This window comes from Oncorhynchus gorbuscha, linkage group LG08 (assembly GCF_021184085.1).
Source record: "Oncorhynchus gorbuscha isolate QuinsamMale2020 ecotype Even-year linkage group LG08, OgorEven_v1.0, whole genome shotgun sequence".
Classification (NCBI taxonomy): Eukaryota; Metazoa; Chordata; class Actinopteri; order Salmoniformes; family Salmonidae; genus Oncorhynchus; species Oncorhynchus gorbuscha.
Genome location: NC_060180.1, coordinates 14,389,872 through 14,415,884, shown reverse-complemented (window position 1 = coordinate 14,415,884; position 26,013 = coordinate 14,389,872). Strand labels below are relative to the sequence as shown.

General features: G+C 43.2%; 1 protein-coding gene across 1 annotated transcript; it reads right to left on the bottom strand.

The window, feature by feature from the left end:
- Positions 1-801: 801 nt before the first annotated feature.
- Positions 802-17,996, bottom strand: LOC124041233 (indoleamine 2,3-dioxygenase 2-like). Its single transcript, XM_046358585.1, has 10 exons — positions 17,743-17,996; positions 16,311-16,406; positions 15,507-15,626; positions 15,294-15,412; positions 15,077-15,091; positions 14,852-14,951; positions 14,519-14,636; positions 5,487-5,538; positions 4,208-4,356; positions 802-3,488 (listed from the first exon to the last, which is right to left on the bottom strand). The coding sequence occupies exons 1-10, from the start codon at positions 17,839-17,841 to the stop codon at positions 3,139-3,141; spliced, it is 1,218 nt and encodes a 405-aa protein (XP_046214541.1). The 5' UTR covers positions 17,842-17,996; the 3' UTR covers positions 802-3,138.
- Between the last annotated feature and the right edge of the window lie 8,017 nt (positions 17,997-26,013).

The following is a 26,013-nucleotide window of genomic DNA, read 5'->3' as shown; positions in this document are numbered from 1 at the left end:
ATCCTAGACTGCGTTGTCTTTTAGAAGCAGGATGTAATCCAAGTTATAGTTCTCCTCGAAGCTGTTCTAATCCCTCAGTGTTCAGAAATAGAAAAAAATGACTTATTTTTAACATATTAAAGTTTATTGATATGTTTTATTACTGTGTTATTCAACCCGCAGCAGACTTTTTTTTTAAATGACCTTAAATGCTTTTCTTAAATATCAGTTGAAAAGGTAAGCATATTTTGCAACTTCTTTATCATGTCACACGCATAAAGCTTTCCGTGTCTTTAAACTTACGTACTGGCTAACATCGCACTAACTTATTCTCACCCACAGCAAGGAAATGTACTGTAAAGACATGATGAAACTCATCACTATTCTCTCTGCGATATGTATTTCACATTCTAACACACTTGGCTTAATTGATCCTCATCACAGACCACATGGTCATTCACATGATGCTATAATTCTGCAATTGATCAGCACCAAACGCCTTTGATTACCATCTCCTATGTGATTACGTTAGGGGTGAAATCAACTCACCGCCCAGGAGAAGCAATCCATGCACTGAACTTGCAATCTTTATATTTCTAGACCAGTGATAAATAGTGACTTTGGTAGCAGAGAGATTCAGTTGATGTAGTCACTAAAGCTATACACTTACTGCACCATTAGTTTATGGACAATCATTTCAATCTCACATTAAAAATGTCACGCAGACATCATGTGATTCAATCACACATCTGTTCTTGTCGCCTGGGTTACCAAGTCTTTCATTATTTGGCTGTAGCATACTGAAAGACAGACACATAGCGATACCTTAAGGAAGTGCAATTCATTGATCATGTGCAATATTATGCATTTTGTACTGTTTTTACCTCACACAAAATGCATTTTCAATAAAAACCAATATAATTATGAGAGGTGTGCTGAAATGATTCTGTGGCATACTGTGTGAATTGCAGGGCAGCGACAGTTTGATACAAAGCAATGTTGATGGAATATAAAAAGTTGGACTCCATCTGAGAACCGGTAGGTACATCAACATGGTACAGTACATGTCTTAATCTACTCTCTCTTCCCTGTCTTGTGGAGAAAGACTTGTAGCATGACCAGGGCTCAGCTGCAGTGTGGGATTGTGTAGAGGTCTGCCCGGTCACTCTCAGAACTCTTTCGCCCTCTCTTTCTCTAAATGTGATTGGCCCACTCTCTGGCAGGGACACTACTGGTGTGCCCTGAGGTTTGACAGTTTCCAACCTGCCACCTGCTGCCAAGATACTGTCTGCTTGGACACCTGAATGCAAGGGTGTAATTTCCCTCTCTCTACCTCCCTCCCTATATTGCTTCATCCCTCACTTCCGGCTTGTGGAGCGAAGATCCCGAGCTGCAGTGAAACCATGGTTACTATGGTGAAACAGGTTGGATAATTGACGCAAGCTCAGTGGCTCAGCTCCCTAAGGAGCTAAGTGGTCCAGGTCCCTAAGGATATTTATAGTGTATGAGTTTAACTGTGCTTTTGTACGTGTCAACTTTCCAGGAAGAATTTGGTGGAATAGAAAATCTCCCTTTATAGAACAATGTAAGGGCCTTCTCATTACCCACATCCCCATGGTGGTTAAAGCCAGGCGATGATGGCGTTTCTACCCATACTTACTCTATCCACTATTGGGATATTTAGTCATAAAAGCTACTTGACAAGCGAGCCCTCTCAAACTGCATACTGATGTTTCAAGTTGAAATGTGAGGCAATGCTGAGGCATGTAGCCCACTGCAGTTTACCACATCAGTGAAGGATTTGCTATGGCATCAGCCAGGTACATTCATGTTAAGTGTGCTGTGCACATCACAGGACCATCCACTTATAATCCCTTTTACCAACCCGACCCAGTACTGTGGCCACTACTACAGACAGACCATAAAAGAAGTCAGTGAACAACCATCATTTTTTTGGGCCATTTGAGACCCCATACAAAAGCATGGCTGGTAAGACCATGTGGTTTATCTACTGTAAGCCAGCCAACATCACACTTCATGACTGAGGGTTCCTTCTCAAGCATAGAATCCTTTAAACCATGATTCAAATAACTGCTGGCAGGTTTAAGATGTACTTTGGGTAGAGTTGGAGTTCCACAATGAAGCTTACAAGGTAAACTGTTTTACAATTCAATACCTATCACAGAAACCACCACTGTCACCTAAGCATCAATGTTTTAAGATTTCTATATACCGTATACAGATGTAGGATCTTCATTTGATCACTATTTTTGTGGCTGAGGATTTTTATGCACAGCAGGAAATGCAAAGTTGAAAGAATTCTAAAGTTTGTAATTTCCACTTTAAATGTCAGACTTGATTCACCCGAAAGAAAATTGTATCAACTTCATAAAAAATGTATTCCACATAATAATTCACATTTCCTGTTGCTTGCAGGATTATTTTCCTGCTGAAGGAAACTGGCTCAAATGAAGATCCTACATCTGTATGTCTTTTATGTTAGTATGTCGATTGGGATGTACATTTTCCACAACCATAAAGTTGTGTTGTTAGGTCATAAACAACTGGCATATAAAGCATTTAGCTGTGATGGCTTAGTTGATAGCTTTACATCACGTGTCAAGCTCATTCTGCGGAGGGCCGAGTGTCTGCGGGTTTTCGCTACTCCCTTGTACTTGATTGATTAATTAAGGTCACTAATTAGTAAGGAACTCCCCTCACCTGGTTGTCTAGGTCTTGATTGAAAGAAGAAAAAAAACCTGCAGTTACTCGGCCCTCCATGGAATGAGTTTGACAGCCGTGCTCTATATCATTCTCTTGGTTATTCCTAGTCAAATAGATCATCAAACTAAAACGCACTAGGCAGTGTTGGAAGTGGGCAGGCCCTCGCCAGAACCCAATTTTCAACTAGTTTGAGTAATATTTACAATAATTATGTAGTGTTTGCCACAGCAAGAGAAAATATAATAGTCAAGCATAATGATATATACTGTATATACAACCAATACAATGATGAAAGGTGTGCTGAAATTATTCTATGGTATACTATGTGAATTGCAGAGCAGCGACAGTTTGATACAACACCATGTTGAAGGAACATTTGCTGTGTAAGTAACCAAACGATAGTGATCTATATCAGCGTTGACTCTGTGATGTGAGTCAGGTCTGTGAGATCAGTGCTCTCTGAGTGGCATCACGGATGCTCTTCAGGAAGGGCAGTGGGCTGGAGCCTCCGGTGCCGGTTTCATCCAATGCTGAGCCTACGCCGTTGAGTGGACAGCGCATGGCACGGGCCCGGTGACCAGGTACAGTGATGTACCGGGTCACGGCGGAGAGGTGATAACTCCGCAGGTTCACCAGGGCAGACACACAGGAGTCATAATTGACGCAGAGAGAAGGGCTGGAGCAGGAGAGGATAAAGTCACGTAGAGGGGGACAGCCAGACAGAGTCTCTATCAGCTGGCGGTGGGAGGGGAGCATGTACTCCCGCATGCGCTTCAGGAAAGATGCTGTACATGGAGAGATGGAGAGGGGGAACAATTGAGGAAAAATGAGGAGAGGGGAAAGGTGCGATCAGAGGGGAGATACACTTTGATTAGAACCTGCCTTGGAATATCTAATAAAAGGGAAGAGAGACTGCAGATTCTTTCAAACAACACTATCATAAGATCTGCAAAAGATGGAGAATCAACTACCCACTCAACAGTGCATAGTTGAAAAGCTCAATGAATAGTGCCGGATCAATGCTTTTATAGAGAAAATACATACAACCCCTTTCTGTTTACGTGGCAGTCAGCAGATAGTGTGTAAAAGGTCATTCGTTGTCTAGGTAAACTTAAGATAGCACAAGGTTGATATCCCGAGGGCTCAACCGTCTAACTGCGTTCACATCAACAAACACTCTATTGTACTCCTTTCTGCAAGGTTCCATATATGTGACTTTCTGTAGATAGTAAACCTACAGGATTTCACATGCTGCGGTTGCACACAAATACCTCTAAGCTGTAAACCCAGTCTTATGGCGAAGTCACACCAAGACAAGTGTGTATCAGATTAGGAAAAACACTAGCATATAATAAGAGACTATTCTTTAATTAAGCAATAAATCATGGGATAGCATGACTAATTATGTCATTTTCCACGACAAACCCAAATTGAAATATTACTGGAAATTCACTTGGAATTTTATTCAGAAACAGAGCCTTATGGGGTCAGAATGGGGTTATACCTGCATGGTCATCATGACAGATGCCCAGTAGCGCATCAAAGCACTGAATGGAGGAACTCTGGGCAGCACTTCCTCCTGACAGCATCATCGGCTCCTCAACTATACCCTCATACAACAGCCCTCCTGGAAGCATGGGGTTATCCCTCCATCTACGAAAGCACAATACATGGTTATGCATGAAACTATTACAGCACAGAATGGGGTACATAATGTAGGGATAATGTATAAAATCAGTTTTATTTTTTGCCAAATTCTGTTTTCTCCATTTTATTTTTCCACGTTTCAGAATAAAAAATATTTAAAAAACAGTTTTTCTCTCTCAAAATCACACTTTTTTAATAGAAAAACAACACAATTGTATGTTTTAAGTCCACAACAATGCATAAACCACATCAGGAGACCACTTTTGAGAAAAATCATTTTTGGGTGTAGAATATACATTGAGCGTACAAAACATTAGGGAAACCTGCTCTTTCCATGACATCGACTGACCAGGTGAACCCAGGTGAAAACCATGATCCTTTGTTGATGTCACCTTATATACACGTCATTCAAAGCCTTGAGACGTGGATTGTGTATGTGTCCCATTCAGAGGGTGAATGGACAAGACAAAAGATGTAACTGCCTTTGAACGGGGTGTGGTAGTAGGTGCCAGAAGCACCGTTTTGAGTGTGTCAAGAACTGCAACGTTGCTAGGTTTTTTACGCTCAACAGTTTCCCGTGTGTATCAAGAATGTTCCACCACCCAAGGGACATCCAGCCAACTTGACACAACTGTGGGAAGCATTGGAGTAAACATGGGCCAGCATCCCTGTGGAACGTTTTTGTCACATTGTAGTCCATGCTCTGACGAATTGAGGCTGTTCTTAGGTGTCCCTAATGTTTTGTATGCTCAGCATAGGTGCTCTTTCATTCAAGTGTGCACCAACAAGAGACTTGTTTGAATAGCAGTGTTTCTGTAGCACACATGTGATTTCAGAGTTTGCTAAACAAATCATCACTGGAGTACAGCAAATAATGATATAATTCTGTTATTAACATTTAATTGAAAAGACATTTTGAAAAGCCTTTCCATCTACCAAAAGATTGTTAGCATTAGCATCTTAGCTAACTGCTAAACAAAGTGCTACAAACGTACACACAGACAGGGGCATTCCCACATGCGTTTTGTTAATGTCTTATGATTAACTTGGGCAAATTAATCAAATGTCTTATAAGTTGAATACATTTAGTTGATAATTAAATGGCTTGGATATGTATGGATTGCATCATACATTACCCTGAGAAGAAGATTCTCAGAGTTCCATGGAATGCAGTGGGGTCCACATGCCCTGAAAACAGAAATATTTCAATGTTCCAATAACTTGCACAATATATATATTGTGACAGGTGGCAGGGAGAGGTGAGGGAGTGGTGATTGAAGGGAGATATCTTGCAGCCCGCCGGCTCCACTCTCAAGCCTTATATGGACTTCCTGCCCCTACGAGGCAAGCCTGTGTGTCATTAGGCCATGGAGTGCTTGGGGATAAAAGAGGAAGCGCGCTGCACAAACAGAGAGAGGACTGAGAGGGAAACGTGTGTTATGGAGAGTGTGAGAAGAGAGAATTATCTGTGTGATTACCCGTTGAACCTGGACTGTCTGATTACCTCCACTGTGTACTGAACCGGTTTGGCTGAGGACCCGAGTTTTAGGAATGAAAGGACAATGAGAACGGATTGTGGACTGTGAACTGGTTGCTGAATTCCCCCCTTTCCCACAGTGTGCAAATTTCCCTTATAAATACCCAATTTGAATTCTAGTTGTGCTTTGTGTGCGTGTTTGGTTATTGAACATGGTGATGTGGAAACCCCACTCCCTTGAGCCTACTACATGTGGTGGAGAATGCGGGCAAAGAAAACCATGAACTAAAATAGCGGCGGAAGAAATGGCAGTAGTTTTACGGCAAAAGAGAGCTTCTGAATATCAGGACAGCGATGACTCACCTCGGATTAGACAAAGATTTTTTACTACAACAAGTCGACGCACAAGACATTCTCCAAACACCCCACAGGACCGACATAGCCGTTATTTGCAAGAGGAAGTGATGCAGGTACAGAGGACAAAGAGCCGGATGCCTGGTCAGGACTCTGAGAAGGAGACTGGGAAAGCTGCCATTACCGTCAATACTACTCGCCAACTTGCAATCATTGGACAATGAAATAGATGAGGTACAATCATGAACATCAAAAACTTCACGGAAGCGTGGCTGAATGACAACATGGGGGGGGGGGTCTGTGCATATTTGTAACAGCGGGTGCATGAAATGTAAGGAAGTCTCTAGATTTTGCTGGCCTGAAGTAGAGTATATTGTGATAAATTGCAGGCCACACTACTTACCTAGAGTTTTCAGCTATACTTTTCGTGGCTGTTTATTTACCACCACAGACAGATGCTGGCACTAAAACCGCACTCAGTCAGCTGTATAAGGAAATAAGCAAACAGGAAACCACTCACCCAGAGGGGGCGCCCCTAGTGGCCGGAGACATTAATGCAGGGAAACTTAAATCAGTTTTACCTCATTTATCAACATGTCAAATGCGCAACCAGAGGGAAAACAATTCTAGCTCACCTGTACTCCACACACAGAGACATGTACAAAGCTCTCCCTCTCCCTCCATTTGGTAAATCCGACCACAACTCTATCCTCCTGATTCCTGCTTACAAGCGGTCTATAAAAAAGTGGTCAGACGAAGCAGATGCTAAACTACAGGACTGTTTTTCTATCACAGACTGGAACATGTTCTGGGATTCTTACGATGGCATTGAGGAGTACACCACATCAGTCACTGGCTTTACCAATAAGTGCATCGAGGACGTCGTCCCCACAGTGACTGTACGTACATACCCCAACCAGAAGTCATGGATTACAGGCAACATTGGCACTGAGCTAAAGGGTAAAGCTGCCTCTTTCAAGGTGCGTGACTCTAGCCCGGAAGCTTACAAGAAATCCTGCGACAAACCATCAAACAGGCAAAGCATCAATACAGGGCTCCTGAACAGGTAGTCAAACGGCTACCCGGACTATTAGCATTGTTTTTACGCTGCTGCTACTCTCTGTTCATCATATATGCATAGTCACTTTAACTATACATTCATGTACATACTACCTCAATTGGGCCACCCAACCAGTGCTCCCACACATTGGCTAACCGGGCTATCTGCATTGTGTCCCGCCACCCACCAACCTCTCTTTTACGCTACTGCTACTCTCTGTTCATCATGTATGAATAGTCACTTTAACCATATCTACATCAAATCAAATCTACATACTACCACCATCAGCCTGACTAACCAGTGTCGGTATGTAGCATCACTACTGTATATAGCCTGTCTTTTTACTGTTGTTTTATTTCTTTACCTACCTGTTTTTAATTTTTTTACATTTTACCTTTATTTATTTAATATTTTATTATTTTATTAGGCAAGTCAGTTAACTGCCTGTTCAGGGGCAGAACGACAGATTTGTACCTTGTCAGCTCGGGGATTTGAACTTGCAACCTTCCGGTTACTAGTCCAACGCTCTAACCACTAGGCTACTCTGCCGCCCTGTTGTTCATCTAACATTTTTTTTTGCACTATTGGTTAAAGCCTGTATGTAAGCATTTCACTGTAATGGAGTTGTTGTTGGTGCCCAGTGCCTTTGTACAATCTGCCCTGCAGTTGGCGCACTCCCAACTTCTGGAATACCTGTTGTATTCAGCGCACATGACAAATAAACTTTGATTTGATTTTTTGATTTGATTTGAACCAAGCTCAATAACTAAACAGACATGGAGCACAATGGAAGCATCGGGAGCTGCTGGAGGAACAAGAGCTGGCTAACTACTGAAACACTGACGCTCACGCCCATTGAGTAAGTGGTCATAGATACATTTCTACGCTCTCTCCCGTTCGAAGCTAAAAGGTTAGCAAGCCAAGCTAACCCGCAGAGCGCAGATCAGCTGGTGGAACTGACGGAAGGTCAACAGATACCTTTCAAGGTTCTGTGCAGTGGACAACCATGGAAGGCTGAACTCTCCACTCGCCCGGAGGAGCCGAAAAGGGCGGAGGACCATGCCGGGACCCCAGCCAAGGATGGGAGGACACCAACAGCCAGCTCCCAGAGACAACGGCCCTTTCTGAACCTGGACAGCAGGAAATGCTATGAGTGTGGTGAGCGGGGACACATCGCCTGGAACTGTCCAAACCGCGATGTCCCGATGCCTTTGGCCTCAGCCAGTGAGGTAGCCACTGGGCGTCCCTCGGGCTTGCTGATGGAATGCTGGGCTGAGGAGAATGGTCCTTCCCCTGTCACCCCGGTAAGAGCCAACGGAAAGGACACCACTGCACTTTCGGACACCGGGAGTATGGTGACCCTGATCCGACCTGACTTTGCCAAGTCCCCGAACCTGACTGACACCGTGGCTATCACGTGCATACACGGTGAGACCAAGGAGTACCCTGCCACACTCCTCCACCTACAGACCACAAAGGGACATCACACAAGGCCAGTGGGAGTCATCCCGAACCTGCCTGTGCCGGTCCTTATCGGGAGGTATTTCCCGATGTTCCACCAACTGTCGACCAGTATGTTCAGAGACGTGAGGAATGGAGAGAACCAGAAGGGAGGAGGAAGCCGGAGAGGTGGGAGGGACAACAGAAGGAGGGATGCCCGGATGTGTGGATTCCAGAAGGAGGACTACCAGGAGTCAACAGAACCCCTCTCAAAGGGTGGCTGGGGTGAAGCAAGACTGGAGGCAGGTGTGGCGACTGGAAGACCTGTTCCCGATGGACCATGAGGTGTCGCCACAGTCCGCCTCTCTAGTAGGCCAGTTCAGCACGTCCCAATTGGAGGATCCCAACCTGGCCAGTGCTCTCCAGCAGGTGACTGTGGTGGATGGAAAGGCCATTGAGGGTGTAAGTCAGATCACCTACCCCCATTGTTCTATAAAGAAGAAATTTCTGTATCAGGTGGTGAAGAATAATGATGAGTTCATGGAGTTGTTGTTGGTGCCCAGTGCCTTTGTACAATCTGCCCTGCAGTTGGCGCACTCCCAACTTCTTGGGGCTCACCTAGGGGTGGAGAAGACCTTAGACCGGATCAAGGCAATATTTTACTGGCCAGGTGTGAAGAGAGCAGTGGAGGATTACTGCCGCAGTTTCCCGGAGTGCCAGCAGGTGGCACACTTTTGCAGCCCCTTAATTCCCCTTCCCATTATTTCAGTCCCTTTCAGCAGGATTGCAATGGGCCTTGTGGGATCTCTACCAAAGAGCAACCGAAGGCACCAATACATCCTGGTGATTCTGGATTATGCCACCAGGTACCCAGAAGCCATTCTCCTCTGCACCATGGCCACCAAGGGAATCGCACATGAGCTAGTCATGCTGTTCTCCCGAGTAGGCATCCCTGACGAGATATTAACTGACCAGGGAACCCCATTCATGTCACAAATCATGACGGACCTCTGCAAACTAATGAAAATAACCCAGTTGCGCATCTCAGTGTATCACCCACAGACCGATGGAAAGATTCCATCGGACCCTGAGCAGATGCTAAAGAAGGTGATGGAGGCGGATGGAAAGATTTGGGACCAGCTGCTACCCTGCCTGATGTTCTTGATCTGAGAAGAGCCCCAAGCTTCAACAGGGTTTTCTCCCATTGAACTCCTGTATGGGAGACAACCTCGAGGACTGCTGGACATGGCTAAAGAAGCAACCGTCGCCCCATCAAACCATGGTGGACCAAGCCCGGATGGCAACCCTGGGGCCCCTGGTACAGGAACACATGCTGGAGGCCCAACCGTGGGTGTACAATAGAGGGGCACAACAAAGAGACTTCCAGCCAGGAGACAAAGTGTTGTTGTTGGCCCCCATCTCAGAATGTATGTTTTGGGCCCGATGTAACGGGCCGTACGAAGTCCTTGAGAAGGTGGGTGACTGACTATAGGGTCAGACAGCCGGGACGTAGGCATCTGAGACAGATTTACCATGTGAATTTATTAAAGAAATGGAATGCACGTGATGTACTCTACTCTATTTCCCCAAAGAAGGCTACCACAGAGACAAAGCCTGCGAAGATGCCACTGGGGGAGCAGCTGAGCCAAGCACAGCAGCAGGAGCTGACAGAGTTTGTCGGCTGGAACCAGGATGTGTTCTTCAGTTAACCAGGACACACCAGGACACACCAATCTGGTACAGCACAGCATCATCACCGAACCCGGGAACAAGGTGAAGTTGAGAGCCTACCGCATATCGGAAGCAAGGAGCAAGGCCATCAGGACTAAGGTAAAAACAATGCTGGAAGCTGATATTATCGAAGAGTCGAAAAGTGAGTGGTGCTGCTCCATAGTGTTGGTGCCGAAGCCACGGCACCTTTCGCTTCTCTAATGATTTTAGGAAGGTAAATTAAATCTCAAAGTTCGACACCTACCCCAGGCCCTGAATTGATGAACTAATCAAAAGGCTAGGGACCACCCGATTTATCAGCACACTCAACCTGGCGAAGGGTTATTGGTAGGTGCCCTTAGCTCCCGAGGTGCAGGTGAAAACTGCTTTCACCACCCCTGATGGGCTGTTCCACTACAAGAAGCTGCCCTTTGGATTGCACAGGGCCCCAGCCACCTTCCAAAGGATGATGGACTGGATTCTCCGTCTCCATCGTGAGTATGTAGCGGCCTACCTCGATGATATTGTGATCCATGGAAGCGAGTGGGAGACACATCTAAACCAGGTGAGCATGGTATTGCAGGCCTTACGGGGGAAGGGCTAACAGCTAATCCAAGGAAATGTCGGCTCGGCCTGCGGGAGGCTGAGTACCTGGGGTAAACAATCGGGAGGGGATGTGTCAAAACCCAGGTGAAGAAAGTGGAGGGGATTCTGGACTGGCCCTGCCCCCTCACCAAGAAGCAGATACACACGTTTGTGGGATTGACTAGTTACTACCAGATAATTATTTTCCACTTTGCCTCCCTATCCAGCCCCCTGACAGATCTGACCAGGAGCCGTCTGCCCGCCCAAGTGACGTAGACTGAGGAGATGGAGAAAGCCTTCCAGGACCAAAAGGGAGCACTGTGTTCTGGACCAATGCTGGTGACCCCGGACTTCTCCAAACCACTGGTGGTACAGACCGATGTGTCTGAAACAGGGGTGGGTGCCGTCCTATCACAGCTACAAGAAGGTGAGGAACACTCAGTCGGGTACATTAGCCGTAAGCTGTTGCCGCAGGAATAAATATATTCCACTGTGGAGAAAGAATGTCTAGCGTTCAAGTGGGCTCTGGAGATAATGAAATATTAGTTATTTGGATGGCACTTCACCCTCGTAACTGACCACGCACCACTGGTTTGGATGTCACGGAATACGGACAGTAATGCCCGGGTCACCCTGGTCCCTATTCTTACAGCCCTTTGCTTTCTCTGTCGTCCGCAGATCAGGTGCAGCCTACGGAAATGCAGATACCCTCACCAGGAGTGATGCTGGACCGCCCCTCATGGGGGGGGGGTCACACATGTTAGGGAGAGGTGAGGGGAGTGGTGATTGAAGGGAGATATCTTGCTGGCTTGCTGGCTTCACCCCCAAGCCTTATATGGACATCCTGCTCCTACGAGGCAAGCCTGTGGATCATTAAGCCATGGAGTGCTTGGGGATAAAAGAGGAAGCGCGCTGCACAAACAGAGAGAGGACTGAGAGGGAAACGTGTGTTATGGAGAGTGTGAGAAGAGAGAATTATCTGTGTGATTTCCCGTTGAACCTGGACTGTCTGATTACCCCCACTGTGTACTGAACCGGTTTGGCTGAGGACCCGAGTTTTAGGAATGAAACGGACAATGAGAACGGATTGTGGACTGTGAACTGGTTGCTGAATTCCCCCCTTTCCCACAGTGTGCAAATCTCCCTAAAAAAATACCCCATTTGTATTCTAGTTGTGCTTAGTGCGCGTGTTTGGTTATTTAACTTGGTGCTGTTGAAACCCCACCCCCTTGAGCCTGCAACAATATATACAGTTGAAGTTGGAAGTTTACATAAACTTAGGTTGGAGTCATTTAAAACTCATTTTTCAACCACCCCACAAATTTCTTGTTAACAAACTATAGTTTGTGAAGTCGGTTAGGACATCTGCTTCAGTCATTTTTCCAACAATTGTTTACAGACAGATTATTTCACTTATAATTCAATCTCTTCACAATTCCAGTTGGTCAGACGTTTACATACACTAAGTTGACTGTGCCTTTAAACAGCTTGAAAAATTCCAGAAAATTATGTCATGGCTTTAGAAGCTTCTGATAGGCTATATTTTTTGGTAATTGGAGGTATACCTGTGGATGTATTTCAAGGACTACCTTCAAACTTAGTGCCTCTTTGCTTGATATCATGGGAAAATCGGTTTACAACTGCACATGGGGACAAAGATTGTACTTTTTGGAGAAATGTCCTCTGGTCTAATGAAACAAAAATAGGACTGTTTGGCCATTTGGAGGAAAAAGGGGGAGGTTTGCAAGCCAACAAATACCATCCCAACCATGAAGCACAGGGGTGGCAGCATCATGTTGTGGGGGTGCTTTGCTGCAGGAGGGACTGGTGCACTTCACATAATAGATGGCATCATGAGGATGGACAATTATGTGGACATATCTCAAGACATCAGTCAGGAAGATAAAGCTGGGTCGCAAATGGGTCTTCCAAATGGATCATGACTCCAAGCATACTTCCAAAGTTGTGGCAAAATGGCTTCAAGACAACAAAGTCTAGGTATTGGAGTGGCCATCACAATGCTCTGACCTCAATCCTATAGAGAATTTGTGGCATAACTGAAAAAGTGTGTGTGAGCAAGGAGGCCTACAAACCTGACTCAGTTACACCAGATCTGTCAGGAGGAATGGGCCAAAATTCATCCAGTTTATTGTGGGAAGCTTGTGGAAGGCTACTCGAAATGTTTGACCCAAGTTAAACAATTTAATGGCAATTCTACCAGATACTAATTGAGTGTATGTAAACTTCTGACCCACTGGGAATGTGATGAAAGAAATAAAAGCTGAAATAAATAATTATTTCTATTATTATTCTGACATTTCACATTCTTAAAATAAAGTGTTGATCCTAACTGACCTAAGACAGAGCATTTTTAATCGGATTACATGTAAGGAATTGCGAAAAACTGAGATTAAAACTTCTTAAGGCTTGGGGGCACTATTTTCACATCCGGATGAAAAGTGTGCCCAGAGTAAACTCACTGCTACTCAGGCCCAGAAGCTAGGATATGCATTGAATTGGTAGATTAGGATAGAAAACACTCTATGTGTGTGGGTATAACATAACTTATTTGGCAGGCATAACCCAGAGGACAAACCATCCAGAAAATATTTTGAGGTCACTCTCTTTTCAATGGGTTTCTATGTGGATCTAGATTTCTAAGGCACTTGCTTGCAGTTCCTATCACTTCCACTAGATGTCAACAGTCTTTAGAAATTGGTTGATGTTTTTCCTTTGAGAAACGAAGAAGTAGGGCTGTTCAGAACGAGGGTCGAGTCTAGTGTACTGTTGTGGTTGGCGCGTGCAACCTGAAAGCTCGCTCCACTTTGTTTTCGTCCGTTATTGAATACAGTTTATCCCGTCTTAAATTGTATCGATTATTTACGTTTAAAAATACCTACAGTTGGATTAGGAAAGTTGTTTGAAATGTTTGGATCAAGTTTACAGGTAACTATATTAGATACTTAGTAGTCATGTTGCACGAGTTGGAACTGGTATTTTTCTGGATCAAATGCGCCAAATAAATTGACATTTAGGAGATATAACAACAGAATTTCTCGAACAAAAGAAACATTTGTGATGATTAATGGACATATTGGAGTGCCAACAGAAGAAGATCTTCAAAGGCAAGGAATGAATTATATCGTTATTTCTGACTTTTATGCCGCACCTGGTGGGTTGTAATGTGATTTTCATTGTTTATTTGATGGGTTGCTGTCCTCAGATAATAGCATGGTTTGCTTTCGCCGTAAAGCTTTTTTGAAATTTGACACTGTGGCTGGATTAACAATAAATTAATCTTTCAACCGATTTACAACACTTGTATGATTCATGAATTATTATTGAGTATTTCTGTTTTTGAATTTGGCGCTGCTATTTCACTGGGTGTTGTCAAATCAATCCCATTAACGGGATTGGCGTGCGAAGGGATCACTAAGAAGTTAAATGTATTTGGCTAAGGTGTATGTAAACTTACGACTTCAACTGTATACTACCTGGGTATGGATATGATTCACTGTGGATAAGGTAAGGATGTAACTTACTGTGCATGAGCTCAAATATTTCCTTCATCTTCCTCAGAGACTGGCCCACTTTGTAGAGGCCCTTCTGTATGCTGATGATGTCACAGGTTACCACAGCATTCATCACTGAAAACGCCCCCTAGACGTAGTTCAGGACAATTAGGACTCATAATCAAAAGCCCCTTAATGGTCATAGCGAAAGAGACCACGAAAGACAGAAAGGGATTACAAAAACAGAGAGAGAGGGAGAAACAGGGTTATAATGAGAGACAGAGAGATGTGAAGTGTGTGAGAGATACAGTACATAGATAGAGACAGAGACAAAGAAAGACAGAGACACACATAGAGACTTGCCTGTATCCCTGAGCTAGCAGCCCTCTCCACCAAAAGAGAGACCAGGAAGAACCCTTTACAGCTTTCTCCCCCAGGGAAAGAGAACAGTGTTTCCAAGTTCCTATATTGAAATGCACATGAATATCACATGGAGACCACAACAATATCAAACAGAAACCAAACGGAACCGAAAACAGGAATTTACAGGAGATGTAATTCTCATGACAGTGGTTCTGTCAAACTCACCCAATTTCCATGTCCCTGAAATAACAAGTGTGAGAAAGAATGTCAATACATTGCATGTGTTTAATAAACAGTACATAGTCCTGTCGTGTTAGTAGACGAAATGGTTGTGGACATAGGTGTAGTGGCATATTGGTACGTGTTGGAAAGAAAGTGGTCAAGTAGGTAGAGGTAAGGGATAGTGACAGACCAGGGTGTAAGGGTCAAAGGCCCAGCTCACCCTGTAGGGTCCTTGAGTCTCCAGTTGACCAGAACAGAGTCTGCATAGGTCAGGATGGGAGGCAGGCCGAGTCTCTTGGAGACCAGCCAGTAGGGCAGAGCCAGGGATTTGGGGAGAGTCTAATAAACACAAACACCGAACATGCCAACAATCAATGGGACAGATTCCAGTGTTCATGTCTGAGGTTAAAGGTCACTCTGAGCTGATTTTTACCTGGGCCGGCAGGTGTTGCCCCTCCTGCCAGACATACCCCATGGTGATGAAGCCCAGGGCCAGGTGAGCCAGCCTCAGCTCCCGGTGGCCCTTTAGGTGATGGGGACTCAGCACTGGCATCTGTTTACGACAATGGTAACAATGAGTCTGTTAGTATGGAGTCTGTCAGCAACACTAGTACAATCACACACGCAGCGGTGTAAAATACTTAAGTATAAATACTTTGAAGTACTACTTAAGTAGTTTTTAGGGAATCTGTACTTTACTTTACTATTTATATTTTTTGACAACTTTTACTTTTACTCCACTACATTCCTAAAGAAAATAATGTACTTTTTACTCCTTACATTTTCCCTTACACCCAAAAAGTACTCGTTACATTTTGAATGCTTAGTAGGACAGGAAAATTGTCTAATTCACGCACTTATCAAGAGAACATCCCATATCCTCTGATCTGGCAGACTCACTAAACAAATGCTTTGTTTGTGAATTTTGTCTGAGTGTTGAACTGTGCCCATGGCTATCTGTAAAAAAAAACTTGTCTGGTTCGCTTAATATAACAAATGTTAAATATTTATACTTTTACTTTTGATACATTTAAAACCAAATACTTCTAGACTTTAGTCATTTTCTTGTAAAGTATCTTACCTATAACTCAAGTATGAAAATTGGGTACTTTTTCCACCATTGCACACGTCAGCACGGACATCACAAGCCCAGACACATCCATAATCACATCAGTACTGAAGCCTAAATGAAGTTTATTTGATTGTTGACTGAGATACAGTCCATGTGGTTTCTCACCTCATTGACCAGGTCTCGCAGCTGATGTGTTTGGATGAGGGGTGTGAGGTTGCTGGCCAAGCCCATCCATACCCGGTAGTAATCTGGAAGGTCTGTCTGAAATGGGCAAAGGTCATATAGCTAGATATGACAGTACACTGTTTTATCTGTGCACTATACGCAAAAGAAGAAAATGGTTGGTTCTAGAAGTTCAAGCAAAACAATATGTTTCTGTCTGAAATCGGAACGTACTGTAAGTGAATGAGGTGTGATGGGATAAAAGAATGCACTAAAGTAGAGAGTAGAACTGTATCTAGTCCCTCAAGTCTCGTTGATCTAGTGTTGACATTGAGCACACTGTCTCCAGTCTATGTCAATAGAGACCAGAACAGACCAACATTCATTGCCTCACAGCTCAGTGCACGCTGGAGGGAGAAAGATCAATAGGTATCCATATAACATCCCATTCTCTGTTCTGTACAGTATCTATGCTTATCTATCTCCAGTCTCATTGTCACGTTATGATCGCTTCACGTGGATGTCAGCCTCTGTGAGTGATCTGTGTCTGAGCTAGCTTTGCTATACCGTATCTCTGTCCCTTTATTATTGAACACATCCCTTTTATCATTGTTTCTGCAGTCGTCAAGTTCAATAATAGAAGGTAGTGGACAATGTCATGTGACAACCAAGCAGTTCCTCAAATCTAGGCTAGGGAGTTTAGGAAGTTCAATTTCCTGAATTTACACCATGTTGATTGTCATACTGGATTTTGTTTAGAAAGAAACTAGACATGGCAGTATGGTGTGATGGGATAAAAGCATGATCTGAAGTAGAGAGTAGAACTGTATCTAGTCCCTCAAGTCTCATTGATCTAGTGTTGACATTGAGCACACCGTCTCCAGTGTAAGTCAATAGAGACCAGAACAGAACAACTGCCATTGGCTCACAGCTCAGTGCATGCCGGAGGGAGAAAGATCAATAGGTATCCATATAACATTAACCAAAGCAAACATATTTCTGAGTTTAAAATCATGGTAGCACATGGGATTTGTGGATCAAGACTTACTGGAGGAAATACTATAGGTCACTGACACAGAAGTAATTACACACGTCAAATTTTTTCTATTGTGAAGTCTACAGACTGATATTAAATGTGGACGTAGGTTCTTTAATTTTGCTTTTCACATTCACAAAACAATACCAGGAAATGATTTGAATGGTGACTTAGTGAGTAGATCAAATTTGTAAAGAGCAGCGGAGTCTAACTTGTTTTAACAGAAAATGAAACAGCATGTAAAGGAAAATTAACCAATAATGTAATAAATAAAATGGCAACAGATGAACCTGAAGACTCACCATTTATAACGTTATCTGTTAACAGTAATTGCAGTATTTTGAACGTTTTTATGCTCAGCTCAAAGTACATATATAAAGTTGGAAAAAGATGCCTTACTGCTGGCTGCTCCAGGATGAATCCAAACTCCTCAGACACGAAGAAACAGTCCAGGTCAATCTGCAGTGCTGACCTGGGGAATCTCTCTCCGTCTCCCATTCTCTGTTCTGTACAGTATCTATGCTTATCTATCTCGTCTCGTGTACACGTTATGATCGCTTCACGTGGATGTCAGCCTCTGTGAGTGATCTGTGTCTGAGCTAGTTTTGCTATACTGTATCTCTGTCCCTTTATTATTGAACACATCCCTTTTATCATTGTTTCTGCAGTCGTCAAGTTCAATAATAGAAGGTAGTGGACAATGTCATGTGACAACCAAGCAGTTCCTCAAATCTGGGCTAGGGAGTTTAGGAAGTTTTTTAAATTTCCCTGAATTTACAACCTGTCATACTGGATTTTTGTTGAGAAAGAAACTAGTATTTATCATGAAGTTTATCATGAAATCTGAATCATAAAAGCCCATGTGCCACAATTCAGTTTACATTGCATTCCTGTATCACACATATTTCAGGTGCAAAAAATACCAATATAAAACTAACGAACCGATACAAGCCTATGGACCCGCTCCCATGTAAAGCATTATTAGGACATACAGTACAGTATGTGCAGAGATGGAGAAAGGAAGGAAGAAAAGAGAGGAAGAAAGAAAGCAAGAGAGAGAGAGAGAGAGAGAGAGAGGAAGACACAGAGGGTTTTATTTTTGGCTGGTGTTAACCCTTTACAGACTAAAGGTGGACCCATGCTTCCCAACCGAAACAGTTCGGTACGGTTTGTGCATATATTATGATGGGGCGGCAGGTAGCCAAGTGGTTAGAGTGTTGGGCCAGTAACCGAAAAGTTGCTGGATCAAATCCCAGAGCTGACAAGGTAACTGCCCCTGAACAAGGCACTTAAACCACTGTTCCCCGGTAGGCCATCATTGTAATTAAGAATTTGTTCTTAACTGACTTGCCTAGTTAAATATCAAAAACATATATAAAGAAAATATTGTATGGCAAGTGTTATTTGGCCTAACTATTAGCCCACACAAACACATTGAATAACAGATTCACTACATGGAACAACAGATAGTCCCCCCAAAAGCAAGTTTCTTCTGAAGTGTTTATCTTATATCTGAGAGATATAAGAAGATCATGAAACATTTGTTATTTCTTATTATTTTTGGCACTAAACAGTCTCCATAAATAGTCCATAAATAGTTCCAGAAATGTTTTCAACTGGTACTGGGGGACCTTCAGAGTCTTGTGAGGCCTGAGGGCGTCCTAGAGCAAAACAACCAGCATGCACCTGTTCGTGAGAGTTTCGCCTTTTCACATAGTGGTCATATTAGTGTTCTGATGCTACAGACAGAAGTTGGTAGATCGACTGTACCGACTTCAGATGAGTCCCAAGACGCTTGTGGGGGTCATAGAGCAAAACACCACTCTATCTCTATCAACCTTTCACCGCAGATGCGGAAGTGCGACATAGGAGGATTATCTCTAGTTTAAACTGACAGATTTTTATGGAAATTGTTTTAATTATGCTAATTAGAATTCAACGGGGGCGCAGACATCAAATCTAGGGTGTTTTAAGGCAGCGCTACGGTGATAAGAGAATTTCCAATCCCAATGATAATAACAATCAATCAATAGCTCTGATTCCCGAGGTTTGTAAGACCATGGGTATAATAATAATTAGTCAAAGACTCAGTTTATGCAAAAGGTTAGTACAGTTTATTCAGAGAACGTTCTAAAGTCAAGAATACAAAACAATTCATTTTATACTGACTTCTCACACATTCACACAGCCATACACACACACACACACACACACACACACACACACACACACACACACACACACACACACACACACACACACACACACACACACACACACACACACACACACACACACACACACACACACACACACACACACACACACACACACACACACACACACACACACACACACATGTCCTGCTACCCAGCCACCAGAGCTTTGTGACCTTGTTCTTGACACGTACTCCCTGTTCTCTCCCAATCTCTAGTCAGGTCGGCACCAAGCTCAGACAGTCTGTGTTTATAATAACATAAAGACATATTGTCTTTACCCTAATTCTGACTAGGACTACACATTTATTGATTATGATTTTATACATTCTAATCACTTCCATACAATCATATGTTTCAGGGCAGAATATTCTATTCATTCAATTAACCAATAATTCTCACCCAACATACGGTCAAACGTTCTTTCATTGGCAATTTCCCTGTTATATCCAGCATGCTGCTATTTTTAAACTGTTATGCAAGGATTGGTAATTTACCGTTTTTATATCAGCACCTTGGGAGGGGTGGAAATATCTTAGTTGTGGCCTTACAAACGTGATCCCAAGTGCTAATTTCAGGCAGCACTATTTAAGTGTCTAGGTCTTGTCTCCTGTCTGATACATTTGTACTTGGTCTGGACTCAGTCTCGGACAGTGAGGACTCATCATTTCTTCCCAAGACTAGCTGTGACTAGCAGAGTAAATAACTCCTTTTATCAGCTTCCATTCAGTCAACCCATAAAATTGCTTCGGCCATGCCAAATATATACACTCCTTTCTACATACATTAATGCAGTATCTTAACAGCTATTTTAATTTTATAGACATGTTTGCGCAGTGAAAAACCTACAGAATAGGCCTTCATTTTGTGACAGGTTTGTGATTCTGAAAGGACAGCAACTGTAATACCAGCACACCCATTTAGGAGAGTGCACTTTTTGTAAAACAAAGGGCCAATGGTGTAGTGGAGGCTACAGTATATGCAGATGTAAGCCGAATACCCACTTTTTTTTCAGTGGGCATTGCGTATACTCCTAAATCACGACTGATACGTATAAAAGTAGTGTATTGGAGGTATATGACTTATCAATTATCTAGTACAATAGAGAAATCATGCACAAAGTAGACTATATAATCGCAGAGTATGTGAAATATGTTCACATGCGCGCCTCACACATAGTCAAGTTTCAGAGGAACATCATCTGCAGGCAGCAAGAGTGTGCAGCTCTCAGAAGAATGACATCGGTAGTTGGTAGGAGAGACGTTTCAACTTATGATATCTACCAGTAAATGCTAACTAAAGCAACAATGGGTATGCAAATGAGGTATTGAAAAAGTTTAGTCCGAAGTGTTGGTTAGTAGGCTAGGCTATTTGTGATGTGCAATTGTCATCATGCCTGTTTGCATCAGGGGCGTAGACATGGATTGGCCCACCCACTGGGGAGCCAATCAGCCCAATCAGATTGATGTAAAATGGCGCCGACAGATATGGCAGCTCTGCTTCTAGCTCCTAAGCAACTTTGCAGTATTTTTTTTACGTGTTATTTCTGTCATTATTAGCCCAGAAATGTTTTTGTTTCATTACATACGGCCGAAAATAACTTTTGGATATCAGAGCGGTGGTAACTCACCAACATTACATCCAAGAATACGACTTTCCCGAATGGATCCTTTGTTCGTAGCCCCCAGGGCAATTGAACTTACTCCAGTGGCTGCTCCATAACACCGCCGGCAGAGAAGAGGTTTTTGGAGTGGACTTCTAGTCCGACTCAGTAGGCTTGCACACCATCCACCGCTTCTGTGTATATTATTTGCTAATGTTCAGTCTCTGGATAATAAAGTAGACAAGCTCAGGGCAAGGATCTCCTTCCAGAGAGATGTCAGGGATTGTAACATACTCTGTTTCAAGGAAACATGGCTCTCACGGCATATACTGTCGCCATCCATACAGACATTTGGGTTCTCAGTACATCGCGCAGACAGGAATAAAGAACTCTCTGCAAAGAAAAATGGCAGGGGTGTATGTTTCATGATTAACCACTCATGGTGTGATTGTGCTAATATACAGAAACCCAAGTTATTTCCTAGAATACTTCACAATCAAATGCCGACTCTATTACCTCCCAAGAGAATTCACTTCGGTTATAGTCACAGCTGTGAATTTTCCCCCTCAAGCTGATATTACGACGGCCCTCAGAGAACTACACTGGACTTTATGCAAACTGGGAACCACATATCCTGAGGCCACAAATATTGTAGACTACCGAAGTTCTACCAACACATTGACTGTAGTACTAGTAAAACATTGGACCACTGCTACTCAACTTTTCAAAATTCCTACAAGGCCCTCCCCTGCCCTTCCTTCAGCAAATCATCTTGCTCCTCCCTTCCTATAGTCAGAAACTCAAACAGGAAGTACCCATGCTAAGGTCTATTCAACGCTGGTCTAACCAATCGGAATCCATGCTTCAGGATTGTTTTGATCACACAGACTGGGATATGTTCCGGGTAGCCTCTGAGAATAACATTGATGAATGCACGGATACGGTGACTGAGTTCATCAGGAAGTGTATAGGAGATGTTGTACCCACTGTGACTATAAAAACCTACCCAAACCAGAAACTGTGGATAGATGCAGCATTCGAGCAAAACTGAAAGTGCGAACCACTGCAGTTAACCATGGCAAGGTGACTGGGAATATGGCCGAATACAAACAGTGTAGTTATTCCCTCCATAAGGCAATCAAACAGGCAAAAAGCCAACACAGAGACAAAGTGGAGTCGCAATGCAACAGCTCAGACACGAGACATATGTGGCAGGGTCTATAGACAATCATGGACTACAAAGGGGAAACCAGCCGCATCGCGGACACTGACATCTTGCTTCCGGAAAAGCTAAACACCTTCTTTGCCCGCTTTGGGGATAACACAGTGCCACCGACGCGGCCCGCTACCAAGGACCTCAGACTTTCCTTCTCCGTGGTCAACTTGAGTAACCCTCACAAGGCTGCCGGCCCAGACAGCATCCCTAGCAGCATCCTCAGAGCATACGCAGATCAGCTAGCTGGAATGTTTACGGACATATTCAACCTCTCCCTATCCCAGTCTGCTGTCCCCACTTGTTTCAAGATGTCCAACATTGTTCCTGTACCCAAGAAAGCAGAGGTAACTGAACTAAATGACTAGCACTCAATTTGGTAATCATGAATTGCTTTGAGAGGCTAGTCAAGGAACATATCACCTAACCTGACACCCTTGACTCACTTCAATTTGCTTACCGCCCCAATATATCCACAAATGATGCCATCGCCATCACACTGCACACTGCCCTATCCCATCTGGACAAGAGGAATACCTATGTAAGAATGTTGTTCATTGACGAGAGCTCAGCATTCAACAGCATAGAACCTTCCAAGCTCATCATTAAGCTCGGGGATCTGTGTCTGAACCCTGCCCTGGCCTTGAATCGGTATCCCTTTAGGCGGTCTCAAACACAGCACTGTATTTAAGACCAGCCTAAATCTGATTTCAACAGTAACGTGGTTGGTTATTGCATGAATTTTGACAAGGTAAACGCAGCCTATCCAGCCGTGATGCGCACAATTGCTTATTTTACGTTTCATATGTTCAAACCCCAAGCCCCCCGTAGGCTAGCCTTACCCTGCTATAATAAAGGTTGGTTCTACAACAATGTGTTGTGTCTTTTCTATCCTGGAGATTTCATGATATCATTACATTTTACATGTATTTATTTTTGTTGTTGTTCTGTTAAATAGATTGCTTGGTTTTCTAAAATGTTATTAAAACCAAACTTATTGGAGTGATTCACCATCCTGGTTTTATGGTGAGAACGTCCATGGCGCGAATACAATGCAACTTCTGGAGAAGTGTTAATGCGATCTGTAAGATTGTTCCAATATGTTTATAAAACATCCTGGGAGCAGTTTAACGGTGAGTGGACATTCACCCTTTCTCTTTATATTGGATTTTGTCCAGCTACAGTGTAAAGTTTGGATGTGCCTAAAACCCTCCCTAGTTTGCATTGTTTTAGTAGTACAGTATACGCCCACGGGGAGCAATCGTTAAGCATAGCATCTTTATAACAAGTTGTCTTTTCGTTTTGTTTAGAATTTGATTATAATTATTCACTCTTTTCAAGCTTTCTCAATAATGAATTTAATCTTGCTTATTGACAACATTTAGCATATCCATGCTCAGCCATAATGTCAGTAATAGTAGGCCTAGCACCTGCAGTATATCAGTGCGAATGCTGTGTATATATTTCCATAATGAAGTTGTGCTATTACTCATATCAATGTGGACTGCAGACAAGTTCATGTATTTAAAAAAAGATGGGATAGGTCTACATTTTGTTATTTGTTTCTGTAAGCTATTTAACAAACTCAAAATCAAATCAAATCAAATTGTATTTTTCACATGCGCTGAAAACAACAGGTGTAGTTGACCTTACAGTGAAATGCTCACTTATAAGCCCTTAACCAACAATGCAGTTTTAAGAAAAATAAGTGTCAACTGAAGTAAAAAATAATTTAAAAAATAAAGAAGAAAATAGAAAATAACAAATAATGAAATATAAATAAAATAACAGTACTAAGGCTACATACAGAGGGTACCAGTACAGAGTCAACGTGCGGGGGCACAGGTTAGTCGAGGTAATTGAGGTAATATGTACATGTAAGTGACTATGCATAGATAATAAACAGAGAGTAGCAGCACCGTAAAAAATGGAGCTGGGGGGTACAAATAGTCAATGCAAATATTCCGGGTAGCCATTTGATTAGCTGTTAAGTCTTATGGCTTGGGGGTAGAAGCCTTTGGAACTAGACCGTTTGCAGTGCAGTAGCAAAGAGAACAGTCTATGAAGGTCCTGAATGGCAGGAAGCTTGGCCCCAGTGATGTACTGGGCCGTAGGCACTACCCTCTGTAGTACCTTGCGGTCGGAGGCCGAGCAGTTGCCATACCAGGTGGTGATGCAATCAGTCAGAATGATCTCTTTTTGAGGATCTGAGGACCCATGCCAAATCTTTTCAGTCTCCTTAGGGGGAATAGGTGTTGTCATGCACTCTTCACAACTGTCTTGGTGTATTTGGGTCATTATAGTTCTTTGGTGATCATGACACCATGGAACTTGAAGCTCTCAACCTGATCCACTGCAGCCCGTCGATGACAATGGGGGCGTGCTCGGCCCTCCTTTTCCCGTAGTCCACGATCTCCTTTGTCTTGATCAGGTTGCGGGGGAAGTTGTATCCTGGCACCACACTGTCAGGTATCTGACCTCTTCCCTATAGGGAATCGTTGCCAGTGATCTGGCCTACAACTGTTGTGTTGTCGGCAAACTTAATGGTGTTGGAGTCGTGCCTTGCCATGCAGTCATGGGTGAACAGGCAGTACAGGAGGGGACTGAGCATGCACCCCTGAGGGGCCCCTATGTTGATCAGCGTGGCAGATGTTTTGTTACCTACAGTAAAGGAATTTTAATGTTTGTGCTTTTCTCTTATCTCGTTTATGTATTCTATTCATGTGCTGTTCTAATAATCAATTTCTGTGTACATGCAAGTGACTGATTTAACGAATCCTCACTGTTAGTAGCTGCAATTTGTCAGTACGCCCAGACCTTGTTTTGAGAATGAACAAAGATATCTCCATTTCAACGTCTCAGCTTAGAGAGAAGAAGCCTCATGAGGTATTTGTCTGTCACATGTTATGAACCAGTATTAGTCTGTCACATGGATGAAACAAAATGGTAATTATTAATTAATTATACTAAATCATGCAAATATAACTTGTCTGTGTATAGCCGTATATATCAAATCAAATCAAATTGTATTGGTCACATACACATGGTTAGCAGATGTTAAATTCGAGTGTAGTGGAATCCTTGTGCTTCTAGTTCCAACAGTACAGTAATATCTAGCAACTAATCTAACAATTCCCCCAAAACTACCTAATACATACAAATCTAAAGGGATGTAATAAGAATATGTACATATAAATAAATATTAGACAACTGCTGGAACTGTCCAGGCAGAGCTCCTGATTGACATTTGTACTATGGTGCACTCAGTTGGTTGGAACCTCTCCAGCGCGCTAACAATAAACAATGATTAATTTAAGATGGACTTTTATTGTCCTTGTGTAAGAATTTCCACGAGACTACCCTCACCACCTGGGGGCAGCACATCAGGAAGTCCAGGATCCAGTTGCAGAGGGAGGTGTCCCAGGATCCTTAGCTTAGTGACGAGCTTTGAGGGCTGAACGCTGAACTGTAGTCAATAAATAGCATTCTCATGTAGGTGTTCGTTTGTCCAGGTGGGAAAGGGCATTGTGGAGTGCAATAGAGATTGTGTCATCTGTGGATCTGTTTGGGCGGTATGGTAATTGGAGTGGGTCTGGGGTTTCTGGGATAATGGTGTTGATGTGAGGCATGACAAGCCT

Bases quoted from the DNA above. Each gene is read 5' to 3' on its own strand.
- LOC124041233 (XM_046358585.1), bottom strand. From the start codon at position 17,841: ATGGGAGACGGAGAGAGATTCCCCAGGTCAGCACTGCAGATTGACCTG. The intron at 16,407-17,742 runs GTAAGGCATCTT...TGCCCATTTCAG, and splicing joins TCATCCTGGAGCAGCCAGCA to ACAGACCTTCCAGATTACTA. The intron at 4,357-5,486 runs GTAATGTATGAT...GTGCTTTCGTAG, and splicing joins CTGAGAATCTTCTTCTCAGG to ATGGAGGGATAACCCCATGC.